At 44.8% G+C, this 18,593-nt stretch overlaps 1 protein-coding gene across 1 annotated transcript in view; it reads right to left on the bottom strand.

Moving 5' to 3' along the window:
- Nucleotides 1–18,593, bottom strand: part of CHRND (cholinergic receptor nicotinic delta subunit) — an 85,699-nt gene that overhangs the window by 35,506 nt on the left and 31,600 nt on the right. Inside the window, exons 3-6 of the mRNA XM_077292916.1 lie at nt 3,858–3,902; nt 2,962–3,071; nt 792–947; nt 592–707 (exon numbers count right to left, since the gene is read on the bottom strand). Of these exons, the coding sequence (XP_077149031.1) occupies nt 592–707; nt 792–947; nt 2,962–3,071; nt 3,858–3,902 (427 nt within the window). The remainder of the gene's footprint in view (nt 1–591; nt 708–791; nt 948–2,961; nt 3,072–3,857; nt 3,903–18,593) is intronic.

Here is an 18,593-nt window from a genome sequence, read left to right as displayed (position 1 = left end):
GTCCTTAAAAGTGAAAATGCTCAGAGGAGGACACGTGCTAACCCTTTCACTGCCATCATCTGTACTTGTGGGAAACATTTTATTGGTACAGAATCGCTGGATTAAAGTTGATTTATTGCTTGCTGCAAGGAGACAAGACAATACAATTGTAAAGCATTGTCTGGCTATTATTGAGTAACACAAGGGTTATATAGCTGTAAGAAGTGGGAATCACATGATCTCTCCTCCTCTATCAACATTTCATTAGTTTCACCTATCCCTTATTCAAGGCTACCTTTTGCTACTTCAGTCATTTTAGATGAGATAGCACATCTAAGCAAGTTAACTCTTAAAGCCACACTTATTATACAATTATTTTTACGGTACTCCAAGTGAGTATGTTCTGATATCAATTCAGCTAAAGCCAGCGAAATAGACCAGGCAGAATATCAGGGGTTTGGAAGCCATTTACATGCATTTTTTTTTTAGAAATAAAGAGTAATTCACTAGCATTGTCACTTGAGGGAGATATGGAAGGATCTATAGGGTGTAAAGCCATGTTGAATATCAATATACAGCACATGTAGTTTGATGAACTAAGTGACAAGGTACCTGTGAAAGCTCCTTCATCAATGACAATCCATTCCACCGGGTAGTTTCTCTGAGTATCGGCATCTTGTTCCTCTTTTAGCCGTAGATTTATCTCCTTAGCATTATACGTAAAGGAACTGCAACCATAGTCACACAACATTATGTCTTTAGAAGTCATTGTCTTCCGAAAACACCATCATATAGCTAACTACCATAGTTACCTAAATTTGAGTGAACAGTTTTGCCAGTCAAATGGGAAGTAGTTGACATTGATGGAGCAAGGAGTCTGAAATATGGCAGGAGGTAGCCAGTATATGTATCCATCGTCTGCTATAAGCACATTGCAATAATAGGCCACCTCAAAGTCTCCATTATTGCTGTAAACATGCAAATATAAAAATTAAATGTGATATTGAGTATAACAGCACAGAAGTGATATACTGACATGTGTTGGATTTCTATAAGCTTGGACCTTTGGACTGCTGGTCCAGTGTTTTCATGCCCAGTAAGCAAATTTTCCATCACCCCTTAAGCTACCTTCACACTAAGCGACTTTGCAAGGATAACGATCCGTGACGTTGCAGCATCATGGATAGCGATATCATTGTGTTTGACACGCAGCAGCGATCTGGATCCTTCTGTGATATCGCTGGTCGTTGCTGAAAGTCCAGAACTTTATTTGGTCGTCAGATCGGCGTGTATCGTCGTGTTTGACAGCAAAAGCAACGATGCCAGCAATGTTTTACAATGGTAACCAGGGTAAATATCGGGTTACTAAGCGCAGGGCCGCGATTAGTAACCCGATATTTACCCTGGTTACCATTGTAAAAGTTAAAAAAAAACCAGTACATACTCACCTTCTGATGTCTGTCACATCCCCCGGCGTCCGCGCTGCTGCTCAGAGCTTCCTGCACTAAATGTGTCAGTGCCGGCCGTAAAGTAAAGCACAGCAGTGACGTCACCGCTCTGCTGTTAGGGCCGGCGCTCACACAGTGCAGGGAAGCGGACGCCAGGGGACGCGAATGTAAGTATGTAGTGTTTGTTTTTTTACATTTTACACTGGTAACCAGGGTAAACATCGGGTTACTAAGCGCGGCCCTGCGCTTAGCAACCCGATGTTTACCCTGGTTACCCGGGGACTTCGGCATCGTTGGTCGCTGGAGAGCTGTCTGTGTGACAGCTCTCCAGCGACCAAACAGCGACGCTGCAGTGATCGGCATCGTTGTCTGTGTCGCTGCAGCGTCGCTTAGTGTGAATGTACCTTTAGTTTACCACCAGGGGCGGACACAGACCTTAGAGGGCCCCTGTGCAAGAACAATTTATGGGCCCTTTGTAGTCCAATAGCTCATCATAATGCACAACACTAAATGTTTTTAAGGTGGAAATGGGCCCCCTTACCTCTTGTGCCCCTGTGCAGCTGAACAGGTTGCACCAAGGATATGTTCACCCTTGTTTACCACCTTTGCCATAAGTACCGCACATCCAAGCTCTCGCCACCTCCTGTCGCCTCCAGCTCAAAAATATTTCCAGAATCCGTCCTTTCCTCAAGCCTCACTCTACCAAAATGCTTGTGCATGCCCTAATCATCTCCCGCCTCGACTATTGCAACATCCTCCTCTGTGGCCTACCTTCTAACACCCTCGCACCTCTCCAGTCTGTCCTTAACTCTGCTGCCTGACTAATTAATCTCTCTCCTCGTTACACTCCTGCTTCCCCTCTTTGCAAATCCCTTCACTGGCTCCCAATTTCCCAGCGTATCCAGTTAAAACTACTAACACTGACCTACAAAGCCATCCATAACCTTTCTCTTCTGTACATTTCCGAACGAATCTCTCAATATCTTCCCTCACGTAATCTCCGGGCCTCCCAATACCTCCTTCTCTCCTCCAGGCTTATCCGCTCCATACCCAATCGCCTCCAAGACTTCTCCCGAATATCCCCCATCATCTGGAATTCTGTGCCCCAACATGTTCGGTTATCCACCACATTTGGATCCTTTAAATGGAACCTGAAAACCCATCTCTTCAAAAAGCTTACACCTGTAATGACCACATGGCCACCTCCACACCATCGGAGCTACTGCAACCCCTGACTGACTGTCTCCTTCCCCATAATCCTGTAGAATGTAAGCCCGCAAGGGCAGGGTCCTCTTCCCTCTGTACCAGTCTGTCATTGTTAGTTTTGTTTACTGTAAGTGATATTTGTATTTTGATGTAACCCCATCTAGTGTACAGCACCATGGAATTAACGGTGCTATATAAATAAATAATAACAATAATAAGTACCAACCTCCTCAGAGCTTATAGATGCTTATAGTTTTGTTAGACACCTTTTTAATCAAATGGGAAACTCATTGCTTTGTGTTTCTGTTTTGTTTATGACCATTCTTACTTGTTCTCTAGGATTAGTTTTGGCTGCCAGACCATGTCCGGAGAAACTCGGAGGGTGTCAATGCCATAGAACTCTGTCTTATTCCAGGACAATCGCTTGTCATACCATCCCTGTAAATCGACCAGACAAACCGTGACATTAGAACATTAGGTCTGCATAAGTCATTGTTCAGTATTACTCTGGTTCACATTACTGCTTAGATTTAGCTATTCCAGGACACCACACACTGTAAAGGAAATAGTGTTTGATTCCATCCAAGATAATATTTTATCCCTCCTGTAGAGGGCTACCACCACGAAAAGTGTACATCTGTTACTGTGGTGAGGTGTCTGTGTTATAAAAACCCACTCTCACCCACTTATCACCAGTGCATTTACCTCACTTATACTAATCAGTGCACCCCATTTGATAGACAACAGCATAGTGCAAATTAATTTCACAGGCACAAATGGGTCTTTTGTCACTTTTTCCAAGTACCCATTAAAAAAGTAAAATATGTGGTAGGGATCTGAAAAGGTACTTAAACAGTACAGTGTATTCTTCTTTTCCTGCCATAGTGGCCCACAGAATCAAATATGGATTACGGCATTACTGGATATGAGATGAGGAAGATAGCCCGTGTGAGAAAAACCTGATCATTTTTTGTGCGAGACCCAAATATTTCATTGAAGAGATCTTTACTATAAACTTATCTCTAATGCTGAAGATTTTACACCCTTAAATGATGGACTTTTTATTTCTATGGACTTTTTTGAGAAGTGTAAATCTATATGATCTTATTAGGGGAGTTTTGATTGGAAGGTAGAATTGGTAATATGTTCCTAAAATGTGGGAATTGGTAGAAAGTTATCAGCAAATATAAATGTACAAAATACTTATTTTAATAACTAACTTACGTGCTCAACCCACACATTTGTAGTAAGCGTTTCATCAACTTCTTTCTGTAAAAAAAAAAAATATAGCTTGTTATTATGGAAATATAGAAAGTATTGAATATAAAATAATAACTAAAGGTATTGTTCCCTATCTATCAGGGACCCTGCACTGAATAACTATTAATAGGGCTCTTCTTGTGACTACAGCCAGAGGGAAAACTTGACGCTCGAGTGGAATAATGCAAGATTTACAACCAGACACCCCCAAATATGCTATATTTGTAATATTGGGGTCTTTTTTTGGCAAAGAATTGATTGGGCCCATAAGGCACAGGGGTCTTAGTGTAACTGCTACTATTGAAGATATAATTACGGTAAACCTTTTATTGGAGCTACTGGTTTAAAGGGGTTGTCCAGTACTTAGACATTGAAAACTTACACTTATGAAAGGTCATCAATATCAGATCAGTAGTGTTCGCAAACCTGTCATTCCTACTGATCAACTGTTCGCAGGTCCTACACTCACTGGAAATAAACAGAGTACGGAGCAGGTTGATGCAGCTCAGTGGAATTTTTCCCCCACCACCGAAGTTTGTACTGCACATGTAGAATATCTATGTGTGCATAATTATTGATGCCAAAACCGTTGAAAGCAATGATGGAACAGGAAGCAGTCACATCCCTCCTCCATTATTCTCCCTCTTCGTCTGAGCTTTGATGTGTCAGGGGGCATGATGATATCACTACATCATGCCCTCTCTGCCAAGCAATGCAAACCAGACACTGGAGAGACCAAAGCAATGGGGGAACAAGGAGAGGTGAGTATTTTTTTTACTCAATGAGTACATTGTGGGGGTCATTATACTGTTTGGAGGACTATATGGGTGGTGAAGGTGCAGTTCATATATTGAAGGCTATATGGGGCACATTATACCATATGGAAAGCTAGATGTGGGCTATTATACTATATGGAGGGCTATATGGGGCCATTATACTGTTTTGAGGGCTATGCGAAGGGTCATTATACAGTTTGCAGGAGTATGTAGGGGCCATGATACTGTTTGCAGAGCTATGTGGGCCCATTATACTGTTTGCAGGAGTATATGGGGGTTATTATACTGATTGGATGCTATGTGGGGGAAGCTATCATACTGTTTGGAGAGCTAATAATAATTTATATTTCTATAGGGCCAACATATTCCACAGCACTTTTCATTTTAGCAGAGCTTCGAACAGAAAATAAAGACAATACAGAATACTACATAGCACAAATAGCAAAGGAGTGAGGGCCCTGCTAAGGTAAGTGATTAAAAAAAGAAAATGTTTGTTGTGTATGGTCCAGCCATCAATTAAATAAATAGAATATTCACGCTGTTGCATGAACTGGTCAAAAGCGAGTATGTGTACAAGTAGAGAGACAGAGGGTTATTAAGTGCAAGGAGTATGTGTGAAAAGATGCTACGAGGGTCCTAATTTTGAAGAAAGTTTAGTATGGGCAAAACAGGGATAGTTAGATAAGTGAGGTGAGGTGATAGGCCAGCCTAAAAAATGTGGATATTGAGAATTAAATGAATTGTCCTGGGTAGTGCATTCCAAATAATTGGCACAGCACCAAAACGTCTTGGAGACCTGAGTGGGAGGTTCAGATTATTGAGGATGTTAGACTTAGGTCATTAGTGGAACAGAGGGCACAGGTAGCGTGGTAGACTGAGATGATGGAGGAGATGTAGGGTGGTGCTGAACCGTGGAGACCTTTGTGGTTGAGAGTAGTAAGTTTATATTGGACTCTGTAGTGGAAGGGCTACCAGTGCAATGACTGGTGGAGGCATCGGTGTAGACGTTGGAAAGGAATATGATTGTGGCTGTTGCATTGAGGACAGATTTGAGAGGGTAGAGTTTAGTAAGAGAGAGACCGATTAGCAGAGAGTTGCAGTTGTCCAGACGAGAGTAAATAAGAGCAACAGTAAGAGTTTTTGCTTAGTAAAAAGTACGAAAAGGTTGAATTCTAGAGATATTTTTGAGATGTAGGTGACACAAGAGATTAAGTGATTGGATGTGGAGAGTGAAGGAAAGATCTAAGTCACATAAGACCCCAAGACAGCGGGCATGTTGCTTGGGAGTAATGGTAGAAACACACACTGAAATAGCAATATATGGCATAGGTAGGTTAGTGGAGGCAGAAAACACAAGGAGTTCAGTTTTTGATAGATTCAGCTTTAGATAGAGGGAGGACATAATGTTAGAGACAGCAGAAAGACAAACATTGATATATTGTAGTAATGCAGGGCTGACATCCGGAGATGATGCGTATAATTGGGTGTCATAAGCATAGTGGTGGTACTGAAAACCAAATCTGCTGATTGTCCAAAACAGGCAGTATATAATGAGAAGAGGATGGTATCTAGGACTGATCCTTGAGGAACCCAAATGGTAAGGGGAAGATGAGAGGAAGAGGGGCCAGTAAAAGATACAGTGAAAGAGCAGTCAAAGACGACAGCCGAAAGAGAACAGTATCTTTGAGACCGATAGAGCGGAGCATAGTGAAGAGGAACTGGTGATCTACAGTGTCAAATGCTGCAAAGAGATCCATGAGAACCAGCTGGGAGTAGTGGCCAATGGCCATTAGATGTAGCTGTTGGTAGATAATTAGAGACTTTAGTGAGGGCAGTGTCACGGAGTGACTGACCCAGTGTGACATGACCCAATGGTTAGTCGGTCACCAAACGGAACAACAACACAACGCCAATGGAATAGGGGAGAGGAAGGCCCTGACACTAGGGAATCAGGGACGGACACCTCCAGAGCTCAAACCAGAGCCCGTCCCTGATCTCACTTAGCACCCTATGCAGGTTCTTCCCACACCGACGTCAGGATACCTTGTCCCTAAATGTCACCTATACCTGCCCTAGCTAGTGCACTGGCGGGAGACAGACACTAGCCGCACCACTGCAGGTAAGAAACACAGGGAAGGGTGTCATGATTCTCAATGGCGAGAGAACATAGCCCAGCAAATATGAGAACTAGCTCTTGGAAGATGGAAACTATACTGACCATGAACTAAACCTGCCGCACAACTAGAAGTGGCCGGGTAGCATGCCTACGTTTTTTTATCCCTAGATGCCCAGCGCCAGCCGGAGAACTACCTAATCCTAGCAGAGGAAAAGACAGTCCTGGCTCACCTCTAGAGAAATTTTCCCAAAAGGCAGACAGAGGCCCCCACATATATTGGCGGTGATTTTAGATGAAATGACAAACGTAGTATGAAAATAGGTTTAGCAAAAATCGAGGTCCGCTTACTAGATAGCAAGAAGACAGAAAGGGCACTTTCATGGTCAGCAGAAAACCCTATCAAAACACCATCCAGAAATTACTTTAAGACTCTAGCATTAACTCATAACACCAGAGTGGCAATTTCCGCTCACAAGAGCTTTCCAGACACAGTAACGAAACAGCAGCTGTGAACAGGAACAAAATGCAAAAACACACAAGGACAAAAGTCCAACTTAGCTGGGAGTTGTCTAGTAGCAGGAACATGCACAGAAAGGCTTCTGATTACATTGATGACCGGCATGAAACTGACAGAGGAGCAAGGTTATATAGCGACTCCCACATCCTGATAGGAGCAGGTGAACAGAGGGGATGATGCACACAAGTACAATTCCACAAGTGGCCACCGGGGGAGCCCAGAATCCAATTTCGCAACAGTACCCCCCCCTCAAGGAGGGGGCACCGAACCCTCACCAGAACCACCAGGGCGATCAGGATGAGCCCTATGAAAGGCACGGACAAGATCGGAGGCATGAACATCAGAGGCAGTGACCCAAGAATTATCCTCCTGACCGTATCCCTTCCATTTGACCAGATACTGGAGTTTCCGTCTGGAAACACGAGAGTCCAAGATCTTTTCCACAACGTACTCCAACTCACCCTCAACCAACACCGGAGCAGGAGGCTCAACGGAAGGCACAGCCGGTACCTCATACCTGCGCAACAATGACCGATGAAAATCATTATGAATCGAAAAGGATGCAGGGAGGTCCAAACGGAAGGACACAGGGTTAAGAATCTCCAATATCTTGTACGGGCCGATGAACCGAGGCTTAAACTTAGGAGAAGAAACCCTCATAGGGACAAAACGAGAAGACAACCACACCAAGTCCCCAACACAAAGCCGAGGACCAACACGACGACGGCGGTTGGCAAAAAGCTGAGTCTTCTCCTGGGACAACTTCAAATTGTCCACCACCTGCCCCCAAATCTGATGCAACCTCTCCACCACAGCATCCACTCCAGGACAATCTGAAGATTCCACTTGACCGGAGGAAAATCGAGGATGAAACCCCGAATTACAGAAAAACGGGGACACCAAGGTGGCAGAGCTGGCCCGATTATTGAGGGCGAACTCCGCCAAAGGCAAAAAAGCAACCCAATCATCCTGATCCGCAGACACAAAACACCTCAAATATGTCTCCAAGGTCTGATTAGTCCGCTCGGTCTGGCCATTAGTCTGAGGATGGAAAGCAGATGAAAAAGACAAATCTATGCCCATCCTAGCACAGAATGCCCGCCAAAATCTAGACACGAATTGGGTCCCTCTGTCAGAAACGATATTCTCCGGAATACCATGCAAACGAACAACATTTTGAAAAAACAGAGGAACCAACTCGGAAGAAGAAGGCAACTTAGGCAAGGGAATCAGATGGACCATCTTAGAGAAACGGTCACACACCACCCAGATGACAGACATCTTATGAGAAACAGGCAGATCCGAAATAAAATCCATCGAGATGTGCGTCCAAGGCCTCTTCGGGATAGGCAAGGGTAACAACTCCCGAAAGGCCTCCACAGCATCAGGGGACCAATCAGCAACATCAGCACCCTTCTTAGTCAAATCAGTCAATGGTTTCACAACATCAGAAAAACCAGCAATAAATCGACGATAAAAGTTAGCAAAGCCCAAAAATTTCTGAAGACTCTTAAGAGAAGAGGGTTGCGTCCAATCACCAATAGCCTGAACCTTGACAGGATCCATCTCGATGGAAGAGGGGGAAAAAATGTATCCCAAGAAGGAAATCTTTTGAACCCCAAAAACACACTTAGAACCCTTCACACACAAGGAATTAGACCGCAAAACCTGAAAAACCCTCCTGACCTGCTGGACATGAGAGTCCCAGTCATCCGAAAAAATCAGAATATCATCCAGATACACAATCATAAATTTGTCCAAATAATCGCGGAAAATGTCATGCATAAAGGACTGGAAGACTGAAGGGGCATTTGAAAGACCAAAAGGCATCACCAAATACTCAAAATGGCCCTCGGGCGTATTAAATGCGGTTTTCCACTCATCCCCCTGCTTGATTCGCACCAAATTATACACCCCACGGAGATCAATCTTAGAGAACCACTTGGCCCCCTTTATACGAGCAAACAAATCAGTAAGCAGTGGTAACGGATATTGATATTTAACCGTGATTTTATTCAAAAGTCGATAATCAATACACGGCCTCAAAGAGCCGTCTTTCTTAGACACAAAGAAAAAAACGGCTCCTAAGGGAGATGACGAAGGACGAATATGTCCCTTTTCCAAGGACTCCTTTATATATTCTCGCATAGCCGCGTGTTCAGGCACAGACAGATTAAATAAACGACCCTTAGGGTATTTACTACCCGGGATCAAGTCTATGGCACAATCGCACTCCCGGTGCGGAGGTAGTGAACCAACCTTGGGTTCTTCAAAAACGTCACGAAAGTCAGACAAGAATTCAGGAATCTCAGAGGGAATAGATGATGAAATGGAAACCAAAGGTACGTCCCCATGAGTTCCTTTACATCCCCAGCTTAACACAGACATAGCTCTCCAGTCGAGGACTGGGTTATGAGATTGCAGCCATGGCAATCCCAGCACCAAAACATCATGTAGATTATACAGCACCAGAAAGCGAATAACCTCCTGGTGATCCGGATTAACACGCATAGTCACTTGTGTCCAGTATTGTGGTTTATTACTAGCCAATGGGGTGGAGTCAATCCCTTTCAGAGGTATCGGAGCCTCCAATGGCTCCAAATCATACCCACAGCGTTTGGCAAAGGACCAATCCATAAGACTCAAAGCAGCGCCAGAGTCGACATAGGCGTCCGCGGTAATAGATGACAAAGAACAAATCAGGGTCACAGATAGAATAAACTTAGACTGTAAAGTGCTAATTGAAACAGACTTGTCAGGCTTCTTAGTACGCTTAAAGCATGCTGATATAACATGAGTTGAATCACCACAATAGAAGCACAACCCATTTTTTCGTCTAAAATTCTGCCGCTCGCTTCTGGACAGAATTCTATCACATTGCATATTTTCTGGCGTTTTCTCAGTAGACACCGCCAAATGGTGCACAGGTTTGCGCTCCCGCAGACGCCTATCGATCTGAATAGCCATCGTCATGGACTCATTCAGACTCGCAGGCACAGGGAACCCCACCATAACATCCTTAATGGCATCAGAGAGACCCTCTCTGAAAATCGCCGCCAGGGCGCACTCATTCCACTGAGTAAGCACAGACCATTTGCGGAATTTTTGGCAGTATATTTCAGCTTCATCTTGCCCCTGAGACAAGGACATCAAGGCCTTTTCCGCCTGAAGCTCTAAATGAGGTTCCTCATAAAGCAACCCCAAGGCCAGAAAAAACGCATCCACATTGAGCAACGCAGGATCCCCTGGTGCCAATGCAAAAGCCCAGTCTTGAGGGTCGCCCCGGAGCAAGGAAATTACAATCCTGACCTGCTGTGCAGGGTCTCCGGCAGAGCGAGACTTCAGGGACAAAAACAATTTGCAATTATTTTTAAAATTTTGAAAGTGAGATCTATTCCCCGAGAAGAATTCAGGCAAAGGAATTCTAGGCTCAGACATAGGTGCATGAACAACAAAATCTTGCAAATTTTGTACCTTTGTGGCGAGATTATTCAAGCCTGTAGCTACACTCTGAAGATCCATTTGAAACAGGTGAACACAGAGCCATTCAAGGATAAGAAGGAGAGAAAGAGAGGAAGGCTGCAGTATAGGCAGACTAGCAAGTGATTCAATTAAGAGCACACTCAGAACTAGAGGAAAAAAAAAAAAAAAAAAATTGTAGCAGACTTCTTTTTTCTCTCCTTTCTCAGCCAGTAATTTAACCCTTTTTTTTGGGCCGGTCAAACTGTCATGATTCTCAATGGCGAGAGAACATAGCCCAGCAAATATGAGAACTAGCTCTTGGAAGATGGAAACTATACTGACCATGAACTAAACCTGCCGCACAACTAGAAGTGGCCGGGTAGCATGCCTACGTTTTTTTATCCCTAGATGCCCAGCGCCAGCCGGAGAACTACCTAATCCTAGCAGAGGAAAAGACAGTCCTGGCTCACCTCTAGAGAAATTTTCCCAAAAGGCAGACAGAGGCCCCCACATATATTGGCGGTGATTTTAGATGAAATGACAAACGTAGTATGAAAATAGGTTTAGCAAAAATCGAGGTCCGCTTACTAGATAGCAAGAAGACAGAAAGGGCACTTTCATGGTCAGCAGAAAACCCTATCAAAACACCATCCAGAAATTACTTTAAGACTCTAGCATTAACTCATAACACCAGAGTGGCAATTTCCGCTCACAAGAGCTTTCCAGACACAGTAACGAAACAGCAGCTGTGAACAGGAACAAAATGCAAAAACACACAAGGACAAAAGTCCAACTTAGCTGGGAGTTGTCTAGTAGCAGGAACATGCACAGAAAGGCTTCTGATTACATTGATGACCGGCATGAAACTGACAGAGGAGCAAGGTTATATAGCGACTCCCACATCCTGATAGGAGCAGGTGAACAGAGGGGATGATGCACACAAGTACAATTCCACAAGTGGCCACCGGGGGAGCCCAGAATCCAATTTCACAACAGAAGGGACAGACACTTAAGGGACAAGGTAACACAAATACAATACTTAGCTTTCTGCTGCAAAGTACTGCACAGCAGGATAAAGACACCAGATCAACTAATTCAGCTGAATCACTACTGCACCCAGAGAGCTCCTTACTCCAGCTTGGTCACTGCAGATTGCTCTAACACTGACAGTCAGCTGATGCATCAGGTGACCTCTTGAAGGAAGGTGAGAATGGTCACCACCCACAACAACTGACCTGGTAGCAATGCAATTACACCAGCAGGCCAGCAGGGAGAAACTGACATTAACTCCCGATGGCCTAAAAGGTAAAAAGTTTAAAGAAACCAGATCTTCCACAAATCCAAAAATGCATCGTGACAGGCAGTTTCAGTAGAGTGTAATAAGCAGAAACCAGATTGTAAATGGTCAAGAATAGAAGTTATCTAAGAGATATCGGATTAGACGGGAGTGGACCAAGCATTTCTGGAGTTTGTAGATGAAGGGAAGATTAGAGACAAGTCTGTAGTTAGCAGCGCAGTTCGGTTTGAGGGATGTTTTTTTAAGCAATGGATGGATGCTGGCAGATTTAAATGAGTAAGGCAATATACCAGATGAGAGAGAGATTAAATATTTTAGTTAGGTGAGTGGTGGCAGCCGGGGAAAGGGACTGAAGGAGAAGTGAGAGAATAGGGTCACTGGTGCAGGTAGTAGAAGATGCAAGGAGTCTGGTCACTTCTACTTCCGTGACCGGTTCAAAGAACGAAAGAGAGCTAGATGCAGTGGGGGAGGGATGACAATGCATGATATTAGGAGAATGGGAGAAAATTTCCTGTTGGATATTGTTAATTTTTTCTTTGAAATAAGTAGCCAGATCGTCAGCGCTGAGGTAAGTGCACTCTTGTATTGAGGAGAGAATGAAAAGTGTAAAAGAGTCGTTTCAGAACGTTGGATAGTGCGGTGATAAGAGTAATGAGGGGAGCCATTATGCTGTTTCGAGGGCTAGTGGGGACTATTATACTGTTTGGATAGTTGTGTGTCTGCCATTATGCTATGTGGATGGTTATGTGGAGCCATTATATTGTTTGGAGGGCTATGTGAAGGGCCATTATACTATTTGGATGGCTATGTGGTAAACTATTATACTGTTTAGAGGGCTATGTGGGGTCATTAGAGTTTTAGAAGGGCTAGTGGGAACCATTATACTGTTGAGGGTTATGTGGGGGTCATTATATTCTATGTGAGCAATTAAACATTGTGGAGGTTTGTGTGGGGTCCATCATGCTGTGTGGGGCCATAATACTTTTTGGAGTGCTAAAGGGGGCCATAATATTGTGTGGGGGGCTGTGTTGGGGGCCACAGTTGGGGCATCATACTGTGTTGGGGGTCACCATACTTTGCAGGGTGGAGGAGAGGATAGAGTAATGTAGGGTCACCATACTGTGCGTGTGGAGGTCGAAGTGGAGGTCTGTGCTCGACTCATAGCTAATCAAGCCACAGGCCCATCCACCTGGTCCGTCAAGAATCATTCTCGTCTCATCCCTCCATAAATCTTTTAAAAATCTGTCTTCAGATATTTCTTGGCACTGTCTTGGCATTTCCACTCCTTTGTCTTGTTCAGAGATGGTTTCAGCCCTTCTTACATTAGACATGTCTCTGAGTACTGTAGCGTGGCTAAAGGGTGTGTAGTCGACGGGAGGTGTTGTGAATTCCGTTCTCGGGCTCCCTCCTGTGGTAATGAATGGTACTTTGTTGAGTTCTGTTCGTGGGCTCCCTCTGGTGGCTTTGAGTGATACTGCTGGTCTTTAGCTGGGCTCCCAGCTGCCTCATTTTCTGCTATGCTGGCTGCCTATTTAACTCCACCTAGATCTTTACTTGTTGCCAGCTGTCGTTGTATTCAGTATTGGTTCAGATCTCTCTGGGACTTCTCTTGTGACCTGTCTCCTCCAGGAGAAGCTAAGTTCATGCTAGTTCATTTTTGCTCATTGCTTTTGGAAAATGTTTCTCAGTATATGATAAGTTCAGTCCAGCTTGCTTATATGCTATTTTCTTGCTTGCTGGAAGCTCTGGGGTGCAGAGTTGCCCCCTCACATCGTGAGTCGGTATGAGGGTCTTTTTGTATTCTCTGCGTGGATATTTTGGTAGTATTTTATACTGACCGCACAGTTCCCTTGCTATCTTCTTACTATTTAGTATTAGTGGGCCTCCTTTGCTTAAACCTGTTTTCATTCCTATGTTTGTATTTTCCTCTTAACTCACCGTCATTATTTGTGGGGGGCTGCCTTTACTTTGGGGAAATTTCTCTGAGGCAAGTGAGGCTTTATTTCTCTCTAGGGGTAGCTAGCTCTCAGGCTGTGAAGAGGCATCTAGGGAGAGAGGTACGCTCCACGGCTGCTTATAGTGTGTGTGATAGGATCAGGGTTGCGGTCAGTAAAGTTCCCAGATCCCCGGAGCTTGTCCTATATTTCAGGTTTATCTATCAGGTCATTCCAAGTGTTCTTAGCCACCAGGTCCATAACAGTACAGCTGGCCCAAAGTGTTAATGCATCGCAAAAGAGGGATAAGAGAAGTTCTGAGCTCATTTTTTTTTTCTCTGCAGTGTGTTTTGCCTCTCTCCTCCCCTTAATCTCTGGGTGGTTCAGGACTCCGCTGCAGATATGGACATTCAAAGTTTGTCCTCTAGTGTGGATCATCTCACTGCAAGGGTACAAAGCATTCAGGATTATGTGGTTCAGAATCCTATGTTAGAGCCTAGAATACCAATTCCTGATTTGTTTTCTGGAGATAGATCTAAGGTTTTGAATTTCAAAAATAATTGCAAATTGTTTCTTGCTCTGAGACCCCGCTCCTCTGGTGACCCTACTCAGCAAGTTAAAATTATTATTTCTTTGTTACGTGGTGACCCTCAAGATTGGGCATTCTCCCTGGCGCCAGGAGATCCTGCATTGCTAAATGTGGATGCGTTTTTTCTGGCGCTTGGATTGCTTTATGAGGAACCTAATTTAGTAGACCAGGCAGAAAAGATCTTGCTGGCTCTGTCTCAGGGTCAGGATGAAGCGGAGGTTTACTGCCAGAGGTTTAGGAAGTGGTCTGTGCTCACTCAATGGAATGAGTGTGCCCTGGCAGCGATTTTCAGAAAGCGTCTTTCTGGAGCCCTTAAGGATGTTATGGTGGGGTTCCCCACGCCTGCGGGTCTGAATGAGTCAATGTCTTTGGCCATTCAGATTGATCGGCGTTTGCGGGAGCGCAAACCTGTGCACCATCTGGCGGTGTTTTCTGAGCAGAAGCCTGAGTCTATGCAATGTGATAGGATTCTGACCAGAATTGAACGGCAAAATCACAGACGTCAGAATGGGTTGTGTTTTTACTGTGGTGACTCCACTCATGTTATCTCTGATTGTTCTAAGCACACTAAAAGGTTCGCTAAGTCTGTCACCATTGGTACTGTACAGCCTAAATTTATTTTGTCTGTTACTTTGATTTGCTCTCTGTCATCCTACTCAGTTATGGCTGTTGTGGATTCAGGCGCTGCCCTGAATTTGATGGATTTGGCATTTGCCAGGCGCTGTGGTTTTATCTTGGAGCCTTTGCAATTCCCTATTCCACTAAAGGGAATTGATGCTACGCCATTGGCCAAGAACAAGCCTCAGTACTGGACTCAAGTGACCATGTGCATGACTCCTGCACATCAGGAGGATATTCGCTTTCTGGTGTTACATAATCTGCATGATGTGGTCGTGTTGGGTTTGCCATGGCTGCAGGTTCATAATCCAGTCCTGGATTGGAAATCAATGTCTGTGTCTAGTTGGGGTTGTCAAGGGGTACATGGCGATGTTCCTTTGGTGTCAATTGCTTCTTCTACTCCTTCTGAAGTCCCTGAATTTTTGTCGGATTACCAGGATGTATTTGATGAGCCCAAATCCAGTGCCCTGCCTCCTCATAGGGATTGTGATTGTGCTATAAATTTGATTCCTGTGGTAGTAAGTTCCCTAAGGGTCGACTTTTCAATTGATCTGTGCCAGAACATGCCGCTATGCGGAGTTATATAAAGGAGTCCTTGGAGAAAGGGCATATTCGCCCGTCCTCGTCACCCTTGGGAGCAGGGTTCTTTTTTGTGGCCAAGAAGGATGGTTCTCTGAGACCCTGTATAGATTATCACCTTCTTAATAAAATCACGGTCAAATTTCAGTACCCTTTGCCTCTGCTGTCCGATCTGTTTGCTCGGATTAAGGGGGCTAGCTGGTTCACCAAGATAGATCTTCGAGGTGCGTATAATCTTGTGTGTATAAAACAGGGTGATGAATGGAAAACAGCATTTAATACGCCCGAAGGCCATTTTGAGTACTTGGTGATGCCATTTGGGCTTTCTAATGCCCCTTCTGTGTTTCAGTCCTTTATGCACGACATCTTCCGAGAGTATCTGGATAGATTCATGATTGTATACCTGGATGATATTTTGGTCTTTTCTGATGATTGGGAATCTCATGTGAAGCAGGTCAGGATGGTATTTCAGGTCCTGCGTGCTAATTGCTAATGCCTTGTTTGTGAAGGGCTCTAAATGTCTCTTCGGAGTCCAGAAGGTTTCCTTTTTGGGCTTTATTTTTTCCCCTTCTACTATCGAGATGGATCCAGTTAAAGTCCAGGCCATTTATGATTGGACTCAACCTACATCTGTGAAGAGTCTTCAGAAGTTCTTGGGCTTTGCTAATTTTTACCGTCGCTTCATCACTAATTTTTCTAGTGTGGTTAAGCCTTTGACTGATCTGACCAAAAAGGGTGCTGATGTGACGAATTGGTCTTCTGCGGCCGTTGAGGCCTTTCAGGAGCTGAAACGTCGGTTTTCTTCGGCTCCTGTCTTGCATCAGCCGGATGTTTCTCTCCCTTTTCAGGTCGAGGTTGATGCTTCTGAGATTGGAGCAGGGGCCGTCTTGTCGCAGAGAAGCTCTGATGGCTCTGTGATGAAGCCATGTGCTTTCTTTTCTAGAAAGTTTTCGCCTGCCGAGCGTAATTATGATGTTGGTAATCGGAAGTTGTTGGCAATGAAATGGGCATTTGAGGAGTGGCGACATTGGCTTGAGGGAGCCAAACATCGCGTGGTGGTCTTGACGGATCACAAGAATTTGATTTATCTCGAGTCTGCCAAGCGGTTAAATCCTAGACAAGCTCGATGGTCGCTGTTTTTCTCCCGTTTCGATTTCGTGGTTTCGTACCTTCCGGGCTCTAAGAATGTGAAGGCTGATGCCCTTTCTAGGAGTTTTGTGCCTGACTCTCTGGGAGTTCCTAAACCGGCTGGTATCCTCAGAGAGGGGGTGATTCTGTCTGCCATCTCCCCTGATTTGCGGCAGGTGCTGCAGGAATTTCAGGCCGATAGACCTGACCGTTGTCCACCGGAGAGACTGTTTGTCCCTGATAGATGGACCAGTAGAGTTATTTCCGAGGTTCATTGTTCGATGTTGGCGGGTCATCCTGGGATTTTTGGTACCAGAGATTTGGTGGCTAGGTCCTTTTGGTGGCCTTCTTTGTCGTGGGATGTGCGTTCCTTTGTGCAGTCCTGTGGGATTTGTGCTCGGGCCAAGCCTTGCTGTTCTCATGCCAGTGGATTGCTTTTGCCTTTGCCTGTCCCAAAGAGGCCCTGGACTCATATTTCCATGGATTTTATTTCGGATCTTCCAGTCTCTCAGAGGATGTCTGTCATCTGGGTGGTTTGTGATCGTTTTTCTAAGATGGTCCATTTGGTGCCCTTGCCTAAATTGCCTTCCTCTGATTTGGTTCCGCTGTTTTTTCAGAATGTGGTTTGTTTGCATGGTATTCCGGAGAACATTGTGTCTGACAGAGGGTCCCAGTTTGTGTCCAGATTTTGGCGGTCCTTTTGTGCTAAGATGGGCATTGATTTATCTTTTTCTTCGGCTTTCCATCCTCAGACGAATGGCCAAACCGAACAAACTAATCAGACCTTAGAAACTTATCTGAGATGTTTTGTTTCTGCTGATCAGGATGATTGGGTGACTTTTTTGCCATTGGCTGAGTTCGCCCTCAATAATCGGGCTAGTTCGGCTACTCTGGTTTCGCCTTTTTTTTGTAATTCTGGTTTTCATCCTCGTTTTTCCTCAGGGCAGGTTGAGCCTTCTGACTGTCCTGGGGTGGATTCTGTGGTGGATAGGTTGCAGCAGATTTGGAACCACGTAGTGGACAATTTGACGTTGTCACAGGAGAAGGCTCAACGCTTTTCTAACCACCGTCGCTGTGTGGGTCCCCGACTTCGTGTGGGGGATTTGGTTTGGTTGTCTTCTCGTTATGTTCCTATGAAGGTTTCCTCTCCTAAGTTTAAGCCTCGTTTCATCGGTCCTTATAAGATTTCGGAAATCCTCAATCCTGTGTCATTTCGTTTGGACCTCCCAGCATCTTTTACCATCCATAATGTGTTCCATAGGTCATTGTTGCGGAGGTATGTGGTGCCTGTGGTTCCTTCTGTTGATCCTCCTGCTCCGGTGTTGGTCGAGGGAGAATTGGAGTATGTGGTGGAGAAGATCTTGGATTCTCGTATTTCGAGATGGAAGCTTCAGTACTTGGTTAAATGGAAGGGCTATGGTCAGGAGGATAATTCCTGGGTTGTTGCCTCTGATGTCCATGCTGCCGATTTGGTTCGTGCCTTTCATTTGGCTCGTCCTGATCGGCCTGGGGGCTCTGGTGAGGGTTCGAAGACCCCTCCTCAAGGGGGGGTACTGTTGTGAATTCCGTTCTCAGGCTCCCTCCTGTGGTCATGAATGGTACTTTGTTGAGTTCTGTTCGTGGGCTCCCTCTGGTGGCTTTGAGTGATACTGCTGGTCTTTAGCTGGGCTCCCAGCTGCCTCGT

Source organism: Ranitomeya variabilis, chromosome 2, assembly GCF_051348905.1.
Source record: "Ranitomeya variabilis isolate aRanVar5 chromosome 2, aRanVar5.hap1, whole genome shotgun sequence".
NCBI lineage: Eukaryota > Metazoa > Chordata > Amphibia > Anura > Dendrobatidae > Ranitomeya > Ranitomeya variabilis.
Note: the sequence above shows the minus strand (reverse complement) of the source record. Positions and strands in the feature narration are given on the sequence as shown.